At 47.3% G+C, this 17,340-nt stretch overlaps 2 protein-coding genes across 2 annotated transcripts; one reads left to right on the top strand and one right to left on the bottom strand.

Moving 5' to 3' along the window:
• Positions 1-2,810: 2,810 nt before the first annotated feature.
• CKLF (chemokine like factor) lies at positions 2,811-5,747 on the bottom strand. Its single transcript, XM_054389483.1, has 4 exons — positions 5,685-5,747; positions 5,376-5,534; positions 4,283-4,378; positions 2,811-3,137 (listed from the first exon to the last, which is right to left on the bottom strand). Exons 1-4 carry the CDS (start codon positions 5,745-5,747, stop codon positions 3,033-3,035), a joined length of 423 nt encoding a protein of 140 aa, XP_054245458.1. The 3' UTR covers positions 2,811-3,032.
• Positions 5,748-6,047: 300 nt separating this feature from the next.
• On the top strand, positions 6,048-17,000 carry TK2 (thymidine kinase 2). Its single transcript, XM_054389620.1, has 10 exons — positions 6,048-6,069; positions 6,885-6,922; positions 8,082-8,156; positions 9,541-9,594; positions 10,592-10,681; positions 11,278-11,351; positions 14,139-14,227; positions 14,584-14,663; positions 15,770-15,850; positions 16,818-17,000. Exons 2-10 carry the CDS (start codon positions 6,896-6,898, stop codon positions 16,914-16,916), a joined length of 669 nt encoding a protein of 222 aa, XP_054245595.1. The 5' UTR covers positions 6,048-6,069; positions 6,885-6,895; the 3' UTR covers positions 16,917-17,000.
• Positions 17,001-17,340: the final 340 nt, after the last annotated feature.

Below are 17,340 nucleotides of genomic sequence, written 5' to 3'. Positions count from 1 at the left end.
CTGAACTGAGCAGAATCGTCCGACAACAGGAAGGAGGCTATTGCTCCTAAAACAGTCACTCCGTTACAAAAAGGATTTTAGACGATCGAGGGACCGGTGCGTTCTTACCGAGTTGGCGCCTGCAGCAGGGCAGCCCTCGTTGCTATGGGACCGTTGCTAGGGACTCCGCGCACGCGTCTTAGAGCGCCGCCTTGATACGTATGCGCTACGGAAGCGAAGTCGGATGGACACGAGTCGAGCCGAAAGGAGCCGAAGTCAGCCGAGCCGGACGGAGCCGAGTGGGTCCGGTTTCGATCGTCTGAAATGCTTTTTATAATAGATACAGGGGTTTGGTTTTTAAATGCTTTTTAAAACTATAAATTAACAGAAAATTTTGGTATCTATATAAAAAGAAGAGATTTCTGTCTATTTAAGCCCTCACACTAATAGCTACAAGTTTAAATGATTTTTAATCTTTACCCCCCTCCTCCCCAACCCCGTCCTCCAAAGATTTTTCAAGCATTCCAGGCATTTAGATACGAGGCAGCCGCACCGAGGACTGACGGGGCGGCACAAGCCGCTGCACAACTGCAATGCCGACGATTAAACACGCAGTGGCAGCACTGAGCACTGACGGGGCGGCACATGCCGCTGCACAACTGCAGTGTCGACAATTAAACACGCAGTGGCAGCACTGAGCACTGACGGGGCGGCACAAGCCGCTGCACAACTGCAGTGTCGACAATTAAACACGTAGTGGCAGCACTGAGCACTGACGGCAGCACACGCAGCTTCACAACTGCAGTGTCGACAATTAAACACGCGGTGGCAGCACTGAGCACGGCCGCGACATCTGCGCCTGTGCGGGGGGAGCAGCTCAGCTTGGCCTTGTTCAGAGTTTTTTCCGCTTAAATTTGAAACAAAACCACAACATACACACACAAGAAAATCCACAATTTTTAATTTATATATACACAATTTATATTTCAAAACCCTATGCGGCTCTACTTAGGATTTGTTTTTATGTTCTAGAAGCTTTTATGTATAATAGAGATACAAGTCTTTTTTTGGATATAAATTAACACCATTCTTCAATATCTAGATAAATAACGGTGCTTTTTCTCCGTTGGAACACCTCACACTAATACTTACAGGTTTTAATGCTTTTTAATCCCAAGAATGTTCAGGTATTTCAAACATTCAGGGCTGCTAGCACCCTTTCTGGGAGGCTGACCCCATCCCTCACTTGCCTGCACCCTAACACTTGCCCGGTAACGGGCGGGGCCAACCTCCACCCATCAACCCCCCACGCTGCGCCACTCAGGGGCCGCCAAGCCAAACAACATCGCTCAGAGCGGCTCCGGCGTGCCCAGGGCGCCTGCGGGCAGGGGGCCAGGGCTCTGGTGGCCGGTCCCTTGCGATGCTCCGCGGGAAATGCAGACCGCATCCGCGATTTCAGCGTGCTAAACATGAGGTCTGTTGAAGTTTTCATTGTTTGTATTGCAGGGTATAGTTATTAAATTATACAGCAGCCTTTTTGCCGTGCCAGCTGTCTATAGGTTCACTGCATTGAAAGCTGATATCGAATGCTCCCTTCTGCGTGGAAAAGGTCATTCCGAGGGGTACTGTAACCATCTTCATAACAAGTCTGAGCACTTGCTAAACACTTTCACTTGTGAATGTGGCTTTTTGTTAACATTTGAAAGAAATACTCTCTTCTGGTGTTCAGAGCTTGATGTGAATCTAGAACAGGTTTTAAGCTTTTGTACTTAAATCATTACAACCCAGTAAGAACAGCGAAGAGCTCAGCACAAATCGTGTATCATTCAGTGTAGCAACTGAATAAAATCTTTATCGTGCCATGTTTTTCTTGCGGTAGCGGAGCAGCTCCCGGGGTGGCAGGAGCGAGCGCAGGCCGGGCCGCAGTGCGGCATCCGCGAGCTCCTCCGTGGCTGCAGCGGCTCCGGCGGCCGCGGGCTGGGGCGGAGCGGGGCCGGCGCGGGGCGGGAGGTGTTTTTTATTTGTGACGGAGGAAAGTGGAAATCGTGGCACTTGGGAAACGTGGAAAAAAAGTTTCAGTATCCCCAAATCTGGGGGATGGCGGCGGAGCGCGCGGAGCGGCCCCCAGTGGGTGTGAGGGGCTCCGCGGCTGCCCTCAGCAGCAGTTTCGGGGGGAACTCACAGGCGCAGAGGGCCTCGGCGAGCCGCTCCCCGCCTCTGCCCCGCACAGCTCCTGCTGCCCCCCAAAGGGAGCCGTCCCGGTCACCGTGCCTGCCCTCCATCCCTTTGCTGATGCCCCTGTGTCAGCCTGGAGCTCTCCCATCGCGGGATGCTCGCTGCTCGCTTTGGAAATCTAGCGGGGTTCAGAGAGCACTGAAGTTCACCGCTGGCTTTCTGAGCTCCAGAACGCAGAAGCTGATGGGGTTTAAAGTGGCTTCTAAAGCTAGCTGCTTTGTTTCCCCATTTTCATTGCACCGAAGTCCTGTGGTGATCGCGTTACACTAGGGGGGCAGTGCAGTTGTTCTCAGCACTTGCCCAACGTGACAAATGAAAATTCAGGGACCAGAATGCCTCAGCAATCAGGCACTCCTATGGCATGAGGCAGTCATCAGCCAGGAAGCTGATCTGTGGTATCAGGAACACAAAGACGAGTGAAAAAAAACCCCAAACCTCTCCTGCACATTTTTATTGGTACATCAAATCAAGTAACTTTTACTCTAAGTACACTTAAATGATAATGAACAACGCAGTTAGGCCTATTTGTATTTTCTTTCTTTTCCTTTTTATTAGAGAAAAAAAGGCAAATATGAAATTAATTCATACAGCTGAAATTGGGATCAAATTTAGAAAAAAAAAAGGACAACTTTCTGTGAAGCTTATACTGGTGAAACTGCAACACTGAAACTACACTTGTAAGAAAACCTTCTAAACCTTCTCAAAAAGTACCTAAATGCACAGGAAATGCAAAAGTGAACACATGGAAATACACATTCTTGAAAAGAGAACACTCAAACAGTTACCACTGGACTTGTTCTGTTAGTGAAATGGTAATCTTATTTTGCAGCAGTATTACTTCCTGTGGATCTATCAAATCTAATCTTCCGGAAAACAAGAACTGCGTCGACAATACAGAGAACACACAATGTGAGACCAAACACCTACAAAAATAATCAGCAGGTTAGTTTCCCCAGGCAGTCTCTACCTTTTACTATACAGACTTATCTACCAGTCTTTGAAGAAGCAATCAACACATCTTCCTAACTTGTCTCTAGCCTTGTAAATGCATGTGTGATGAGAGAGCTGATGAATTAAAGAGCATCCATATTTAAAACCCATCAGCAGCTTTGTCTGATGTTTGTGTGAAGGCCTTAAGTGGTGTGCTCTCCTTGAAAGCTAAGTTTTATGCAAGACAATGCTTTTATCCTAAATGAAACCCCTTCTGTCTCTTTAAGGACTGCCTAATTAACGGTATTGGCCTGGAGTAAAGTCAATGTCTGTCAAAACAAGCTTAGCAGGAAAGGAATAGTGCTCCTCTCCTCTGAAGGGGAAATACCTTCCAAAGTCAAGAAAATACAAATATTTAAAAAATATGCAACTTCAGGCAGACAGCTGCAGAAATGTCTTTGCAGAACAGCCAGGGAGTGAACTTGCTCAGCTCTTGCCCTTCAGCCCAATCCCACACGCACTCAAGTTTCTTGGATGCTAGGAACAGGTTCTGCACCATCAGGGTGCTGGAACATGCTGCCCAGGGAGGTAGCTGAGGCCTTACCCCTGGAGATATTCAAGGTCAGGCTCAACAAGACCCTCAGCAACTTGATCTAGAGGAGGATGTCCCTGTTGACCACAGGGGGGTTGACTAGATGACCTTTGGTGGTCCCTTCCAACCCAAACCATTCTATGATTCTATGGTTCTAGGTTTTAAAATTGAGTTGTCCTAATCAGGGGAGTATTGCTGAGGCAAGCTGAAAAGATGGATGTTCTGCCCAAACTCTAGGAGTTTCCAGTGTTTCTGTTTATATATAAATATACTCAAAATTTAGTAGTACTAAATAATTAGTATATTTAGTATATTTAGTAATATATTTAATATATCAAATCAATTATTAAGTATATTACTAAATTGTTAGTGATCTGAGGATTTTTTTTTTTTACTGCAATACAGTGAATGTGCATTCATTTTTTTTTCTGCATACATTGTTCCACAGGAGTTATTTTCATGGTCTTACCATAATGGAAGCCCACCAAGCAGGTCACACCCTACCTACTGTAAGAACTGCAATTTGTTAATAATGCTCCTACTTACTCCTCCAGCCAGTGTCCCATTGTTGGTCTTGATAATTACTGCAAACAGGCACACAATAAGCAGGAACAACGCTGCAATCACCGAGTTGAAAACATCCTGCAACAGCCAGTGGAAGTGAAAGACTTACTCTGAAATCCAGGCCTGAAGGAAAACCTGAGTAGCTCCCAATATCCTGTGATTCCACCAAAATTGCTGGAATTACACCCACATCATAGTGACACCCAGTGGTTGGATGTCAAAACCAATGTTTTCTGACAGAACTTCCTCATTTTACTTTGGGTTGGGTTTTTTTGGCAGTCGAATTCATGCAATTTCGCTATGCCTGACAGACTAAAGCAGCAATAACTTTAGAAAGGAATGCAGAGGAGAAGGCAAAAGCATTTAAGTGTACGTTTGATTTGTGATGTGAAAGGTGAAAAGTGCAGCATCACGAAGTTATGCAAATGATGCTCATTAGAGGAAGGACTGTTAAGGGGTATGGGCCAGCTTTGTAGAAATCATTGCAGAGGAACAGTCACCCAGTTAGGAAAAATGGGTTCACAGAGACACTGGCCTTGTCTTTAATGTTACAGAACCAGTATCTGAAGTGATTGACAACAACCCTCTGGACAGGATCCAGAAGAGGCCATGAAGATGATCAGAGGGCTGGAGCACCTCTTCTACTAGGACAGACTGTGAGATTTGGGATTGTGAGGCCTGGAGAAGAGAAGGCTCTGTGGAGCAGCATTTCAGTATCTGAAGGGGACCTACAGGAAGGCTGGGGAGGGACTGTTTACTTGTGGTGATAGAATGAGGGGTAATGGTTTGGAACTAGAGCAGGGTAGATTGAGGTTGGACATTAGGAGTTTTTTACAATGAGGGTAATGGAACACTGGAACAGGTTGCCCAGAGATGTGATTGAGGCCCTGTCCCTGGAGACATTCAAAATCAGATTTGATTTGACCGTGGGCAGTGTGCTCTAGTTGGAGGTGTCCCTGCTGGCTGCAGGGATGACCTTTGAGGGTCCCTTCCAACCCGATGCATTCTGTGATTCTGTGGCAGGCAGCCACGAAACGGGTGAGCTCCCCCCGGTTAAGGGCTGGCCGGTACTCACGGCCAGCGGCCAGAAGAGCCAGCTCAGCTTTTTATCGAGCTTTAGCAAGTAGAGCAGGAAGAACAGCGCCGTGATGATCATCTCCATGGCCGCCAGCGCCGTGTACGCCCCGCGGGCCTGGGAATGCAAAAAGAAGAAGAACGCCACTAAGGCCAGCACCTGCGAGGACAGAGGAGCAAGGGTTAACCGGTGGTTAACCGGTGGTTAACGGCTCGTTAGCCCCGCCCCGCCCCGCTCCGCTCCCCGTCCTCCCAGGAGCGGAGGGACCCCCGCAGGGAGCCCGCCCCGCTCCTCTCAGGCCCTGCTTACCGTGCGCATGAGCTTCAGGGCGCCCCGAAAAGAGTAGGGATAGTTGGTGTCCACCAGCGCCATGGTAGCGGAGCGGGGCTGGGCCGAGCAGCCTCCGCGCCTCAGGGTAAGCCCAGCCTCGCCCCAGCCCTGCCCCGGCGGCGGAAGTACGCGCGCGGCCGGAAGCGAGCAGGGCCGCGCCGGTGGCGGTGGCCGCGGCGGGGATGGGCGATGTGGCGGCTGGGTGCGACCTGGGCGCGGCCCGCGGCGCTGCGCGGGGCCCGGGCTCGGCGGGGAGCGGTGGTCGGAGTCCCCGGAGCCGTCTGCGCGGGCGGAGCGGCCGCGAGCTCCTCGGTGACCGGCCTGGCGCTGCGCTCCCGGCCCGGCCCCAGCGGCGCTGGCGGCTGTAAGTCCGCGCGGGGTGGCGGGCACGGGGATGTCTGGGTCAGCGGTAGCCCCAGCTCGACGCAGCGGCGGGGATCCCGCCGGCCAGGGCAGGGCGAACTGGGCTCTGACAGCCGCTCCTTGAACGTGTAAAGGGGAGGCTGTGGCGGGGCTGGTGGGGAGGAAGCAGAGGGCACCGCTCAGTTCTTTCTAACGCTGTGCACCAGCGATGGCATCGCTGTGAGGAGCCATGGAGCCGCATGGCACAGCAGGGCTCCCCATTCGCTCCTCTTCAGACGAAGCAAATCTGCAGTTTCCTGTTTCTTCTTGTGGCTCGGATCACCCCTGTGGCACCTCGCCAGCAGCTCTTGGGTACCGACACTGCCCTTTCTGGGTGCCCATGTTCCTGATAAGGTTCAGTAATCCTAGCATTGCTGGCCCGAGTTTTATACAGGCAGTTTTTAGATGCAGGGCATCTCCATTGCTCATCTTGGAGGTGTCCTAAAATCTTTACCCCTACCTAGTTTGCTGGCTACCTAGGCCTTTGAAGTCCTTTCCCAAAATTAATTTTTTCCCTGATGGAAACTCGTTGAGGAGCAGCAGTAACAAAAGTCTGCTCAAAGAGTGTAGACACTCCCCGTTTGTCTCTTGGTAGTGTCAAGGACAGTGGAGAACATAGGCTAAATCCGTGTCAGTGCATGCCACAACCTGTCTGGTAAGGTTACCTAAAACCTTAAAGCTTGATCATTTAGCAAATCCTTCATAGCAAGGGTCACATTGAGAGGCTCAGGGTACAAAGACCTGCTTGGTTGTAACTGGTTTTTATTTCCGTTCTAGATAAACATCTAATGAAAGAAGATGATAGAAAGACAGTTGTAAGTATTTGTGTTTTGTTAAGAAAGATAAGGTAAAGGTTGCTCTGAATAACCCTGTGTGTTTTTTTTTTTTTTTTGAGTTGAAATCTAATTAATTTTAAACTAGAGCAGGGTAGATTTAGGTCAGACAACAGGAGGAAGCTCTTCACAATGAGAGTAGTAAAATACTGGAGTGGCTTGCCCCAGGCTGTGGTTGAGGCTCCCCTAGAGACAATTAAGGTAAAACTTGATGTGACCCTGAGCAACCTGATCTAGTTGGAGGTGCCTGTGCTGACTCTAGGGGGTTGGACAAGGTGGCTTTTGAGGGTCCCTTCCAACCTGATGCATTCTGTGAAGCTGTGATTACTTTAAGTTGTAAATTATTTTAAGACAGATGCATCAAAGTTCTTTTAGTTTATTTTAATTGCTCAGGCATCTGAAAATAAACAGAATGTGTTGTAAGGCTTTAGCTGTTTAATGGATACCGGAATTACTAATACAGTTAGCACTTAAGTTGAAGTCTCTGAGGTGAGTTGTTGGGGAGCCACAGTCCCACAAGTGACCATCAGAAGCTCTTGGGCCCGTGGGAGGGGGCTGGGAAGTGGCTGGGAAATTGGAAGCAGTGGCAGGCAGGGGTTCCCAAAAGTAGGGCTGCCCTTGCCTGGTGAATTATTGAATTGTTTGGGTTGGAAGGGACCTTAAAGATCATCTAGTTCCAACTCCCCTGCCATGAGAAGGGACACCTCCCACTAGCCTAGGTTGCTTAAGGCCTCATCCAGCCTGGCCTTGAACACTTCCAGGGCAGGGGGCATCCACAGCCTCCCTGGACAACCTGTTCCAGTATCTCACCACCCTCACTGTCAAGAATTTCTTCCTGATCTCCAGTCCAAATTTCCCCTCTCCCAGCCTAAGGAGGGACATAGATGAGCAGAGGGGACGGTTACATCCCATGTCCAACCTGGCCTTGAAGAAGAGGCAGTAGGTATGTGTGGAAGGGAGAGAAGTAGTGCTGGCCTGCAGGGAGTCACAGAATCCAAAGGGATCCCCAGTGTCTTCCTGTGGAGTAATTTATTTCTGTTGTAAGGCTATGCCATGTTGATCTGGAAAGAGTGGCCTCTGCATGTGGCCTCTGCTGCTGTCTGACAGCCTGCTTTGTAAAGATGCTCCTGTTTTTCCTCAGATATGTATCGAGGGGAACATTGCAAGTGGAAAAACAACATGCCTGGATTACTTTGCACAGACCACCAGCATTGAGGTACTGGCTGTATATTTTTTTCTCTCTTTACATCATCAGGCAGCTGCTTGTCTTGACAAATCTGGCATCTGGGAAGTGTTGTCTTTTCTTGGGCTGATGAGAAAGGAGCTGTGGGTTGTGAGCCAGGGCACTGAATAGGGCACCTCCCACAACTATTGATAATCACAGAGGAGAAATTTAGGTCATATGTAATATTGTACTGGATGCCAAAATATCAGTAAAACCTGTGGGTTACAGTCTCTGCCTCTGGAGTCTTTTTCTGCCTCTGCTGTGAAGTACCAGCAATCCACATGGGCTGGGCCTGTTTGGACATGCCTGTTTGCTCTCCCCTGTCACTTCAATCTTAGATGTGTCTTGTAATGAGCAAAGACCAAGAAGGAACGCTGTAAAAATACTGCTGTGGTGTGATGGAGATGCCAGGAAGTGGATGGCTTTGTTAATGAATGAAAGAACTGGTAGAACTCCTTAGACTGGTGTGGTGTTGGATTTCATGTTGCTTGCAAGAAGATCAGGGGAAGGGCAGGCTCACTGTACTTTACCCAAAGCTAAGGTCAAAGCTCAGTGAGCGATTTTTTGCATCCAGCAGGTATGAATCCTTTCCCCAGCAGACCAAGGAACATATTTTAGGGTTCCTCATAGAAATGCTGGGCTGCCAGAGGTTGGTTGGTAATTTAACAGCAATGATCCTTATGGAGTAAATAACTGTTAAGACAAAGGGCAAGTAAACTTGAAGTAGTGCAGTATTTTAAGCAAAGCCAGTTAACTTCCCAGGCCTGGCTGTACAGCACTGCTGGCATTTCTGTTTGAGCTAGAGAAGTCTCTTGTGATTTTACCTATTCAGAAGCTTTTCTGGCTAATTCTGTGGAAGTTTTGAATACGTTTTGTTTGTTAGATCACAAAAAAAGAATTACTGTGGTAGCAGTCTGATCCTCTTTTCCTTTCCTAGCAGGTGTTACTGTCTGAGAAGTTAATTTGTGAGGGAATGGACTGGGTGATCTTAAAGGTCTCTTCCAACCAAATATATTCTGTGATTCTGTGCAGCTGGCACTCAGCAAAGCCATTCTGTCCCTTATGTTGTACTGATTTTGACTTGAAAAAGGGAAACTCTATCCACACTCAGTAGATAATCAAGAGTTTTATTTTGGGAGTTAAAAAATGCAAAAAAGATGTTGTATAATGCTGTTCCTCTATTTTTAGACAGTGTTTTTCATTAGCTGCTGTATGACAGGGTTCAGTTGTTTTTTGGATGAGCTTTCCAATACAAGTCCTGAATACTCTGACTTACTGAATGAGAATTCATTATAAATAGTTACAGACTTGCAGGGGCAAGTTAAAGATTTGGAATCCACAAGGTGACTAATGTGGAGTAATTCTTTTTACCAAGGTTTTGACAGAACCAGTGGCTAAGTGGAGGAACGTCCGTGGTCATAACATCCTGGTAAGTGGCAGAAATAATTTCTACAATTACAGTTGCTGCATGGGGACTTGTTACCAGTCAGCAAATCTGTTAGAGGAGGTGTGGTCATAATCTTAGACAGCAAAAAATAAAACTCTATGATGCAGAAAGATCTTTTACTGTGATTAAGGTATGCATCAGATAGAAACATTGCATGTGACAGTGTGCACTTGCAGCCCAGAAGGCCAGTGGCAGCCTGGGCTGCATCAAAAGCAGCGTGGCCAGAGATGGAGAGGGGGAATTCTGCCACTCTGCTCTGCTCTGGGGAGACCTCACCTGCACTACTCTGTTCAGCTGTGGAGCCCTCAACACAGGAAGGACATGGACCTGATAGAGCAGGTCCAGGAGGGTCATGAAAATGATCAGGGGGCTGGAACACCTCTGCCATGAGGACAGGTTGAGGGAGCTGGGGTTGTTCAGCCTGGAGAAGAGAAGGCTCTGGGATGACCTAATAGCAGCCTACCAGTATCTGAAGAGGGCTGCAAGAAGGCTGCAGAGGGACTGTTGTAAGGCCTGCAGGTACAGGTCTAGGGACAATGGTTTGGAATGAGAGAAGAGCAGATTTAGATGGGATGTTAGGAATAAGTTCTGCACCATGAGGGAGCACTGGAACAGGTTGCTCAGGGAGATAATTGAGGCTCCATCCTTGGAGATATTCAAGGTCAGACTGGACAAGACTCTGAGCAGCCTGATCTAGTGTAGGATGTCCCTGCTGACTGCAGGGGGGCTAGACTGGATGACTTTTGGAGGGCCCTTCCGACCCAAACCATTCCATGATTCTGTTCCATGATTCTATAAAATGTCCCTCTCAGAAAGGAATCAGCACCACTGCCACCAAGCCTTCTCTTTTTCTTGGTAGAGGCAGTTTTGATAGGTGGTGCTGATGGCCTCACCTTATCCTAAGTACCCAGCTTTATATATTTCTATCTGGTTTTGCTGTTTGAACTAACAAAAATGTCTGTTTGGTTCTTGCTTCCAGGGCTTAATGTACCATGATGCATCAAGATGGGGGATAACCCTGCAGACTTACATCCAGCTTACAATGCTGGAGCAGCATACCAAGCCAATGGTGAAAAACTTTTCCTTTTAATGGAAATCAAAAAATTAGATGCAGTTCTGGGTAATAAGAAGATACACACATGGAGCTGCTGGAGTAGCTCCAGAGGAAGCCACAAAGATGATGCCAGGGCTGGAGCACCTCTGCTATGGAGACAGGCTGAAAGAATTGGAGCTGTTCAGCCTGGGGAAGACAAGGCTCCAGGGAGACCTTAGAGCTCCACTTCAATATCTGAAGGGGACCTGCAGGAAGGCTGGGGAGGGACTGTTGAGAAAGGCTTGTAGGGATAGGATGAGGGACAATGGTTTGAAACTGGAGCAGGGCAAATGTAGGTTGGACATCAGGAGGAAGTTCTTCACAGTGAAGTTGGTGGAGCACTGGAACAGGTTGCTCAGAGATAAGGTTGAGGCCCCATTCCTGGAGACATTCAAGAGCAGACTCGATGTGGCCATGGACAACCTGATCTAGTTGGAGGTGACCCTGCTGACTGCAGGGGGGGTGGACAAGATGATCTTTGAGGGTCCCTTCCAACCCAGTGCAATCTGTGAAAGAAAGAAGCATGCTGAAGAATGTAAAGTGGTCAGTGACTGTGAAGTTTTGCTTTGTAGATTTCCCCTGTGAGAATGATGGAGAGATCAATCCACAGTGCAAAGTACATTTTTGTAGAGAACCTGTACCGCAGGTATGGTGTTGCATTTGGGACTGGGCTTTTGGGCCTTAATTAGATGATGTCTGTGTACAACTGACTGATTTCTTTGGTAATTTGCACCTAAGTGCTCTGTGAAATCTGTCAGCTCTGTGTTAGGCTGGCAGGAGGGTGTGGTGCCCTTTGGTTGAATAAAATCTGTAGAACATGAGCCAAGTGAAGGCCTTTTCCAGAAGTGTATTTAGAGCAGCTTTTAGAACACCACATACTGAAGTTATCTCCTCTCCAGCTGAATACAAAAGTCTTGCTTGAAGCAAGGCAAACGCACACTGAGCAGATGAAAACCCATGAGGATGGGAGGGAGAGAACTGGATAGTGCTGTCCCACGTAGCATCCAGGGCTGGCATTTTTTGCAAGCAGGAGCTTGAGTGACAAGCCGGAGCTGAGGTCACGTGGTAGTGCTCAGAGTCAGGATTCATAGGATCAAAGGAGACTGGTGAGAACAGAAGGATCAAGAGCTGTTTGTCTCTAAGGTACCAGGTTGCCCAGGGAGGTTGTGGATGTCCTCTCCCTGGAGGTGCTCAAGGCCAGGCTGGGTGAGGCCTCAAGCAACCTGGGCTAGTGGGAGATGTCCCTACTTATGGCAGGGGGGTTGGAACTTGATCTTTAAGATCCCTTCTAACCCAGACCACTCTAGGATTCTGTGATCTTTAAGGTCATTTCCATCCCAAACCATTCTAGGATTCTATGATCTTTAAGGTCCCTTCCAAGCTAAGCCATTCTATCAATCTATAGTGTCCCCTTCTGAATGAGGTCCCCAGCCCTAGATGTGCATGGCACAGAGGTATAGCACTTGGGCCCAACCTGGTTTGTTTTGTCCTGGGGGATAAGACTGAAAGAAACCACTTACTACCTGGGTGATGTGAACTTGCCCTTCCTTTACTAATGAGCAGTGGTCTGGGGTGTGGGTTTGGTTTTGTGTTTGTTTGCAGTGCATATCACAGATGCTTGTTTCAAATGATTTTTCAGGGGTCTTAAGGGACAAACCCAGTGTCTTGCTCCTGTCTGCAGGCAGAGTGGCTGTGTGCCACAAGATGTCACCCATGCTACACAAGTTGTAGTGGAGCTGCTTTGAAATTTGAAGGAGACAGAATTCAGGCAGCAGGCTAGCAGAAAGAGGGTCTCAATCTTCCAGAGGGAGAATCCCTTGTTATCTCTCACACAAGCTCTTCTCTTTGAGGAGAGTGGTTAGTTGAAGCATGGGGTGAAGAGCTGTGGGACTATCAGGAGTATCAGCTCTTCTCTGCCCCAGTGTCACTCAGTGTTTGTGTTTGGCTTTGCAGGCTCTTTCCCAGGGAGACAAATAGAGTAAGCTTTACAGTGCTGATGGAAGGCTTAAATTGTGAGCAATTGCTGTGAGCTTCTCCTGCAGGAGTGTCCCAGTCCTTACCACCACTGCACAGCTGAGTTTAGCACTGAGAGTTAGGTGTAAAACTGTAGAAGAACGTGAGTATGCATGGCATGTTCTAGGGTAAGCTTTGTGCCCTGTGTTTTGTGACACAAAACTGGTTCTGTTCACCTTTAACTTCTGCAGTAACAAACTTCACTTGATAGGAGTCAAATGTCAGCAAAGTTTGGGAATGAAGATACCTTTTTGTGTCGTGATGGAGCTTGAGCCTGAGCCAAAGTCCTCAGAGAATGCCCCATGAATGCAGGGAAGGCAAAGGCATGGTGTCTGCAGGGCAGGTCAATGCAGAACTGAGCTGGAAGCACCTTCTAGGAGCAGAACAGTGGAGGTTTTTCTTGTACCTCATTCTTTCAGACCTTCCCCAGTTTCCCCTTATACCTTGGAGAAAAGCAGCAGGCAGTGTTGGGTTTCTGTGTGTGCCTGCTAGCCAGAAACACAACTGCTGCATTACAGCAGCACTGAATTGTGTTGTCCCATTTCTGAGGCAAGAGATTCAGCTGGATGGCAGATAAAGAAGGGAGGTACAAACGGGCCTACTTTCTTGCCTGTTGAAGTGGAAATATTATTCTGGATTATCACAGACTCATAGAGTGGTGGGAGTTGGAAGGGACCTCTGGAGATCGTTGAGTCCAACCCCTCTGCCAGAGCAGGGTCACCTAGGGCAGGTCACACAGGAACATATCCAGATGGGTCTTGAAAGTCTTCAGAGATGGAAACTCCACAACCTCTCTGGGCAGCCTGCTCCAGGGCTCTGTCATCCTTAAATTAGAAGTTTTTAGAGGAGAAAGAAGGAGAATGAGGAAAAAAAATGAGCTTGTTTAGTATCTGTAGGGTCTGGAGAACAGGTCTTCTCAGGAGTGGCTGAGGGAACTGAGGTTGCTCAGCCTGGAGAAGAGAAGGCTGAGGGGAGACCTCATTGCTCTCTACAGCTCCCTGAAAGGAGGTCAGAGCTAGGTGGAAATTGGTCTCTTCTCCCAAATAACAAGTCCTAGGATGTGAGGAAATGGCCTCAGGTTGTGCCAGGAGAGGTTTAATTTGGACATTAAAAGAAGCTTCTTCCCTGACAGGGTTCTCAAGCACTGGAACAGGCTGCCCAGGGAGGTGGTTGAATCCCCATCCCTGGAGGTGTTTCAAAGAGGCATTGATGTGGTGCTGAGGGCCATAGTTTAGCTCCAGCCTGGTAGAGCTAGAGAATGCTTGGACTGGATGATGTTAAAGGTCTCTTCCAACTGGAACAATTCTGTGATTCTTATGTGCTGGAGTAAATTTGGAGTCATTTTAGTCAGATGAAAAAACATCAGAGTTTGGAACTGATGTATGCTGTTCCCTGGGTGATGGCTGTTCTGTTTATTCAGTGGGAAAATGCCAGAGGTGGATTATGTTGTCCTGAGTGAATGGTTTGACTGGATCCAGAAGAACATTGATGTTTCAGTTGATTTGATAGGTAAGGTTTGGATGGGATCTGCAGGGGCATGTTTGTGGGTGGGGTTTCCTTACTTGGAGAAAAAAATAATTCTTTCTTGAGTAATAAATAATCCCATCCTTTGGGTAAGAAATAATCACTTTGTTCAGGTAATAAATAATAATTCAGGTAATAAATAATGTCATTATTCAGTGTAAGAGTGGCTGCCAATGTCTAGCATCAGACAGCATGAATTTGTGGGTGGTTCATGGACTGACTAATGCCAAAGGGGAGGTTCAGTGGTGGGGCTCAAGTCAGGATTCTTTCCTTCCAGACTTTGTGAAGCAAGTTTTTTTGCTTTTAAAGCTGATCTTTATTTTAACTTTTTGTTAACACAGTTTATCTGCAGACTTCTCCTGAAGTTTGTTACGAGAGGTTAAAGAGAAGATGCAGAGAAGAGGAAAAGATCATTCCTCTGGTAAGGAGTTCCTTCAATATTCGTCGTTACTGTGACTTTGAAAACCAGAATGGTTCCAATCTAATCACTAAAGTCCTATCCTGAGGGTATTGCCAACATGTGGGGCTGCTGTTTCCACTACAGGTTAAGACTTTGATTTAATTTAATTTATGATCTACCATGCCCACTGGCTTCCCAAGTGTGGTGTTTTAGTTATCAGTACTGTAGCTGATTGCTTGGGTACAATATTCATCCACTTTTAATCTTCTCCAAGATGTAAAGAGGGCACTGAATGGTGTAACAACACCCAGCTGAAGCAGAGAGAGCTGTGCTTGCAGGTACTGAAGGTTGAGGTGGGCACTTTCTGCTGTCTGCTATCACCAGGATGTGTCTGCAGGAAATGTCTCTGTGAAGAAACATCTTGAAAATTGTTTGAGTGGGAGTCTGCTCAAAAATCAGCTCCTCTCACTGAGTGATCATTGAGGAAACAAGCTTTCATCCAGAGAAAGCCCAACCAGGAGTACTTTGAGAGCTGGGTGGTTTCAGTAGAGCAACTGTCAGGTGAAGGTGGATGCAAAGAGCTAGATTTTGGGCCATGTGAGATGTTGCTTTGGAGAATAAATCCTCCTTATAATGGATTTGAGGAGACATTGTGTAAATTTGCAGCTCTGCTGAGGGATGGGAGAACAAAAATGGATGAGGAGAGTTCTGTAGTCTCCATGAAAAAAACCTAAGAGCTGATGGCAGGCAAAAGGGCCTTTCACAGGGAATGGAGTTGGGGGAAGTGAGCAGGGAATTTTAGGGATATACAATGGCACAGGAGGTGCCTCCTCACCGTATTCTTTGCAAGTCCTGCCCTTTATGTCCTTACTTCTTTGGTGTATTTTCCTCTGTAAAATCTTGAACCATGCTTTACCTATGGGAGGTGAAATGTGGTTCTTGATCTTCAAAGGAGCTGAGAGCCCTGTGCTCCTGTAAGCTTTGCACTGGGAATTAATTTTTCTCAGAAACCTTCTGATATTTTTGTTATTGGCTTTTATTGCAGTTCTTAAATACTTCTAAAAGTATAAAAACAAGAATGTGTGTTTCATCCTTGAACATCTGTTATTTGAATCCCTCTTTTCTAGGAGTATTTAGAAGCTATCCATCAGCTCTATGAGGAGTGGCTCATCAAACACACCCTGTTTGAAGTTTCCTGCCCAGTGCTTGTAAGTAGTGTTTATCAGCAGTTAAGCCTGTGGAAGATGGTGCACTTCAGCTAGTCTTGTGTGACAAGGAAATCAACCTGCTCTCCTAATAACCTCTGAAGAAGGAAAACCTCAGAGAAGTGTTTACAGCTATCCACAGGGTATAGCATAAAAGTCTGGGCTTCCATCTCTGGTGGAATTTGAGGGTCCCTGTGCTTGTTTGCAGGGTTACACATGGAACTTTTCAGGGAATGCCAGCTCCTGGACAGAAAGCTAATGGAGAGAAAGCTCTAGGAGTATCCTAGAATGGCTTAGGCTGGAAGGGACCTGAGAGATCATCTGCTCTACCCTCCCTGCCACAGGCAGGGACACCTCTCAACTAGACTCGGCTGCTCAAGGCCTCATCCAACCTGGCCTTCAACAGCCCCAGGGAGGAGGCATACACAACCTTCCTGAGCAACCTATTCCAGATTCTCAACACCTTCATACTGAAGAACTTCCTGAGATCCAGTCTAACCCTGCTCTCCCTCAACTTCAAACCGTTCCCCCTTGTTGTGTCTCTGGACACCCTTATGAAAAGTCCCTCTGCAGCCTTCCTGTAGGATCCCTTCAGGTATTTGAAAGGAAATCTAAGGTTTCCCCAGTCTTCTCTAGGCTGAACAACCCCAGCTCCCTCAGCCTGGCCTCTGGGACTCAGTCCAACAGCTCTGTGTACTTCTTATGCTGTGGACATCAGAACTGGAGGCAGTATTGGAGGTGGGGTCTCAGCAGAGCAGAATAAAGGGCAGAATCCCCTCTCTTGCCCTGCTGGCCACTGATTTTTCTTAGCTATGACTTCTGTATTAGTATAGCACCGTGCAGCAATGAAGCCCTTGTGCAGCCTGCAATTCTCATTCTCTCCTGCTGCACCAGCCCTGTTCTCTTTTGCCTAAAACCAACCACATTTTGTGCTGTCAATTATTTCTAATTTCATCTGCTTCTTTCCAAGGTCATTGGAGCTGACCATGACATGCAGAAAATGATAGAGAAGTATGAAGAAAGCCGGGACCAAATCCTGAACCCATCGAACAGACACCACCAGTTATAGGAGTCTGCCACTGCTGCATTTTAAAACACATCAAGTCTGATTTGGGGGCAATTTGGGGTATTTTTAATTTTTCTAAATATTAGTTGGTGGTGGTGGTCGGTTTTTTTTTTTTCCAGTATGCTTTGTAGAATATTGTGGACTTGCTGGTCTGAGATGTTCAGACACAAATCCTAACCAGAATATAAATCAAATCCCTTTCCTGTGTTTAGGTTCTCTGCCAGCTTTACTGTGTCAGTTTTAGCCAGCTAAAGTGTGGCTTTTTCTCTCATTTCCCACTTTGCTTCCTCTGAAGTAACCTAAGTTTCTTAGTCTTTTTCTCCAAAGACAATCCCATTTTTGTATTTTGAAAAAATCAGTTCCAGCAGAGCCTGATGGGGTGTCAGCCACCCTCTCCAGTTTGGTGTTAGCAGCAGAATATAAAGCA

The sequence above is a fragment of the Indicator indicator genome, chromosome 19 (assembly GCF_027791375.1).
Source record: "Indicator indicator isolate 239-I01 chromosome 19, UM_Iind_1.1, whole genome shotgun sequence".
In the NCBI taxonomy this organism is placed as follows: domain Eukaryota; kingdom Metazoa; phylum Chordata; class Aves; order Piciformes; family Indicatoridae; genus Indicator; species Indicator indicator.
This window is presented reverse-complemented; position numbering and strand designations above follow the sequence as displayed.

Coding starts and splice junctions, on each gene's coding strand:
- CKLF (XM_054389483.1), bottom strand. CDS start 5,747: ATGGCGCTGGTGGACACCAACTATCCCTACTCTTTTCGGGGCGCCCTG. Junction 5,535..5,684: donor CCCTGAAGCTCATGCGCACG/GTAAGCAGGGCC, acceptor CTGTCCTCGCAG/GTGCTGGCCTTAGTGGCGTT. Junction 4,379..5,375: donor GGCTCTTCTGGCCGCTGGCC/GTGAGTACCGGC, acceptor TGGCTGTTGCAG/GATGTTTTCAACTCGGTGAT.
- TK2 (XM_054389620.1), top strand. CDS start 6,896: ATGAAAGAAGATGATAGAAAGACAGTT. Junction 6,923..8,081: donor AAGATGATAGAAAGACAGTT/GTAAGTATTTGT, acceptor GTTTTTCCTCAG/ATATGTATCGAGGGGAACAT. Junction 10,682..11,277: donor AGCAGCATACCAAGCCAATG/GTGAAAAACTTT, acceptor TTTGCTTTGTAG/ATTTCCCCTGTGAGAATGAT.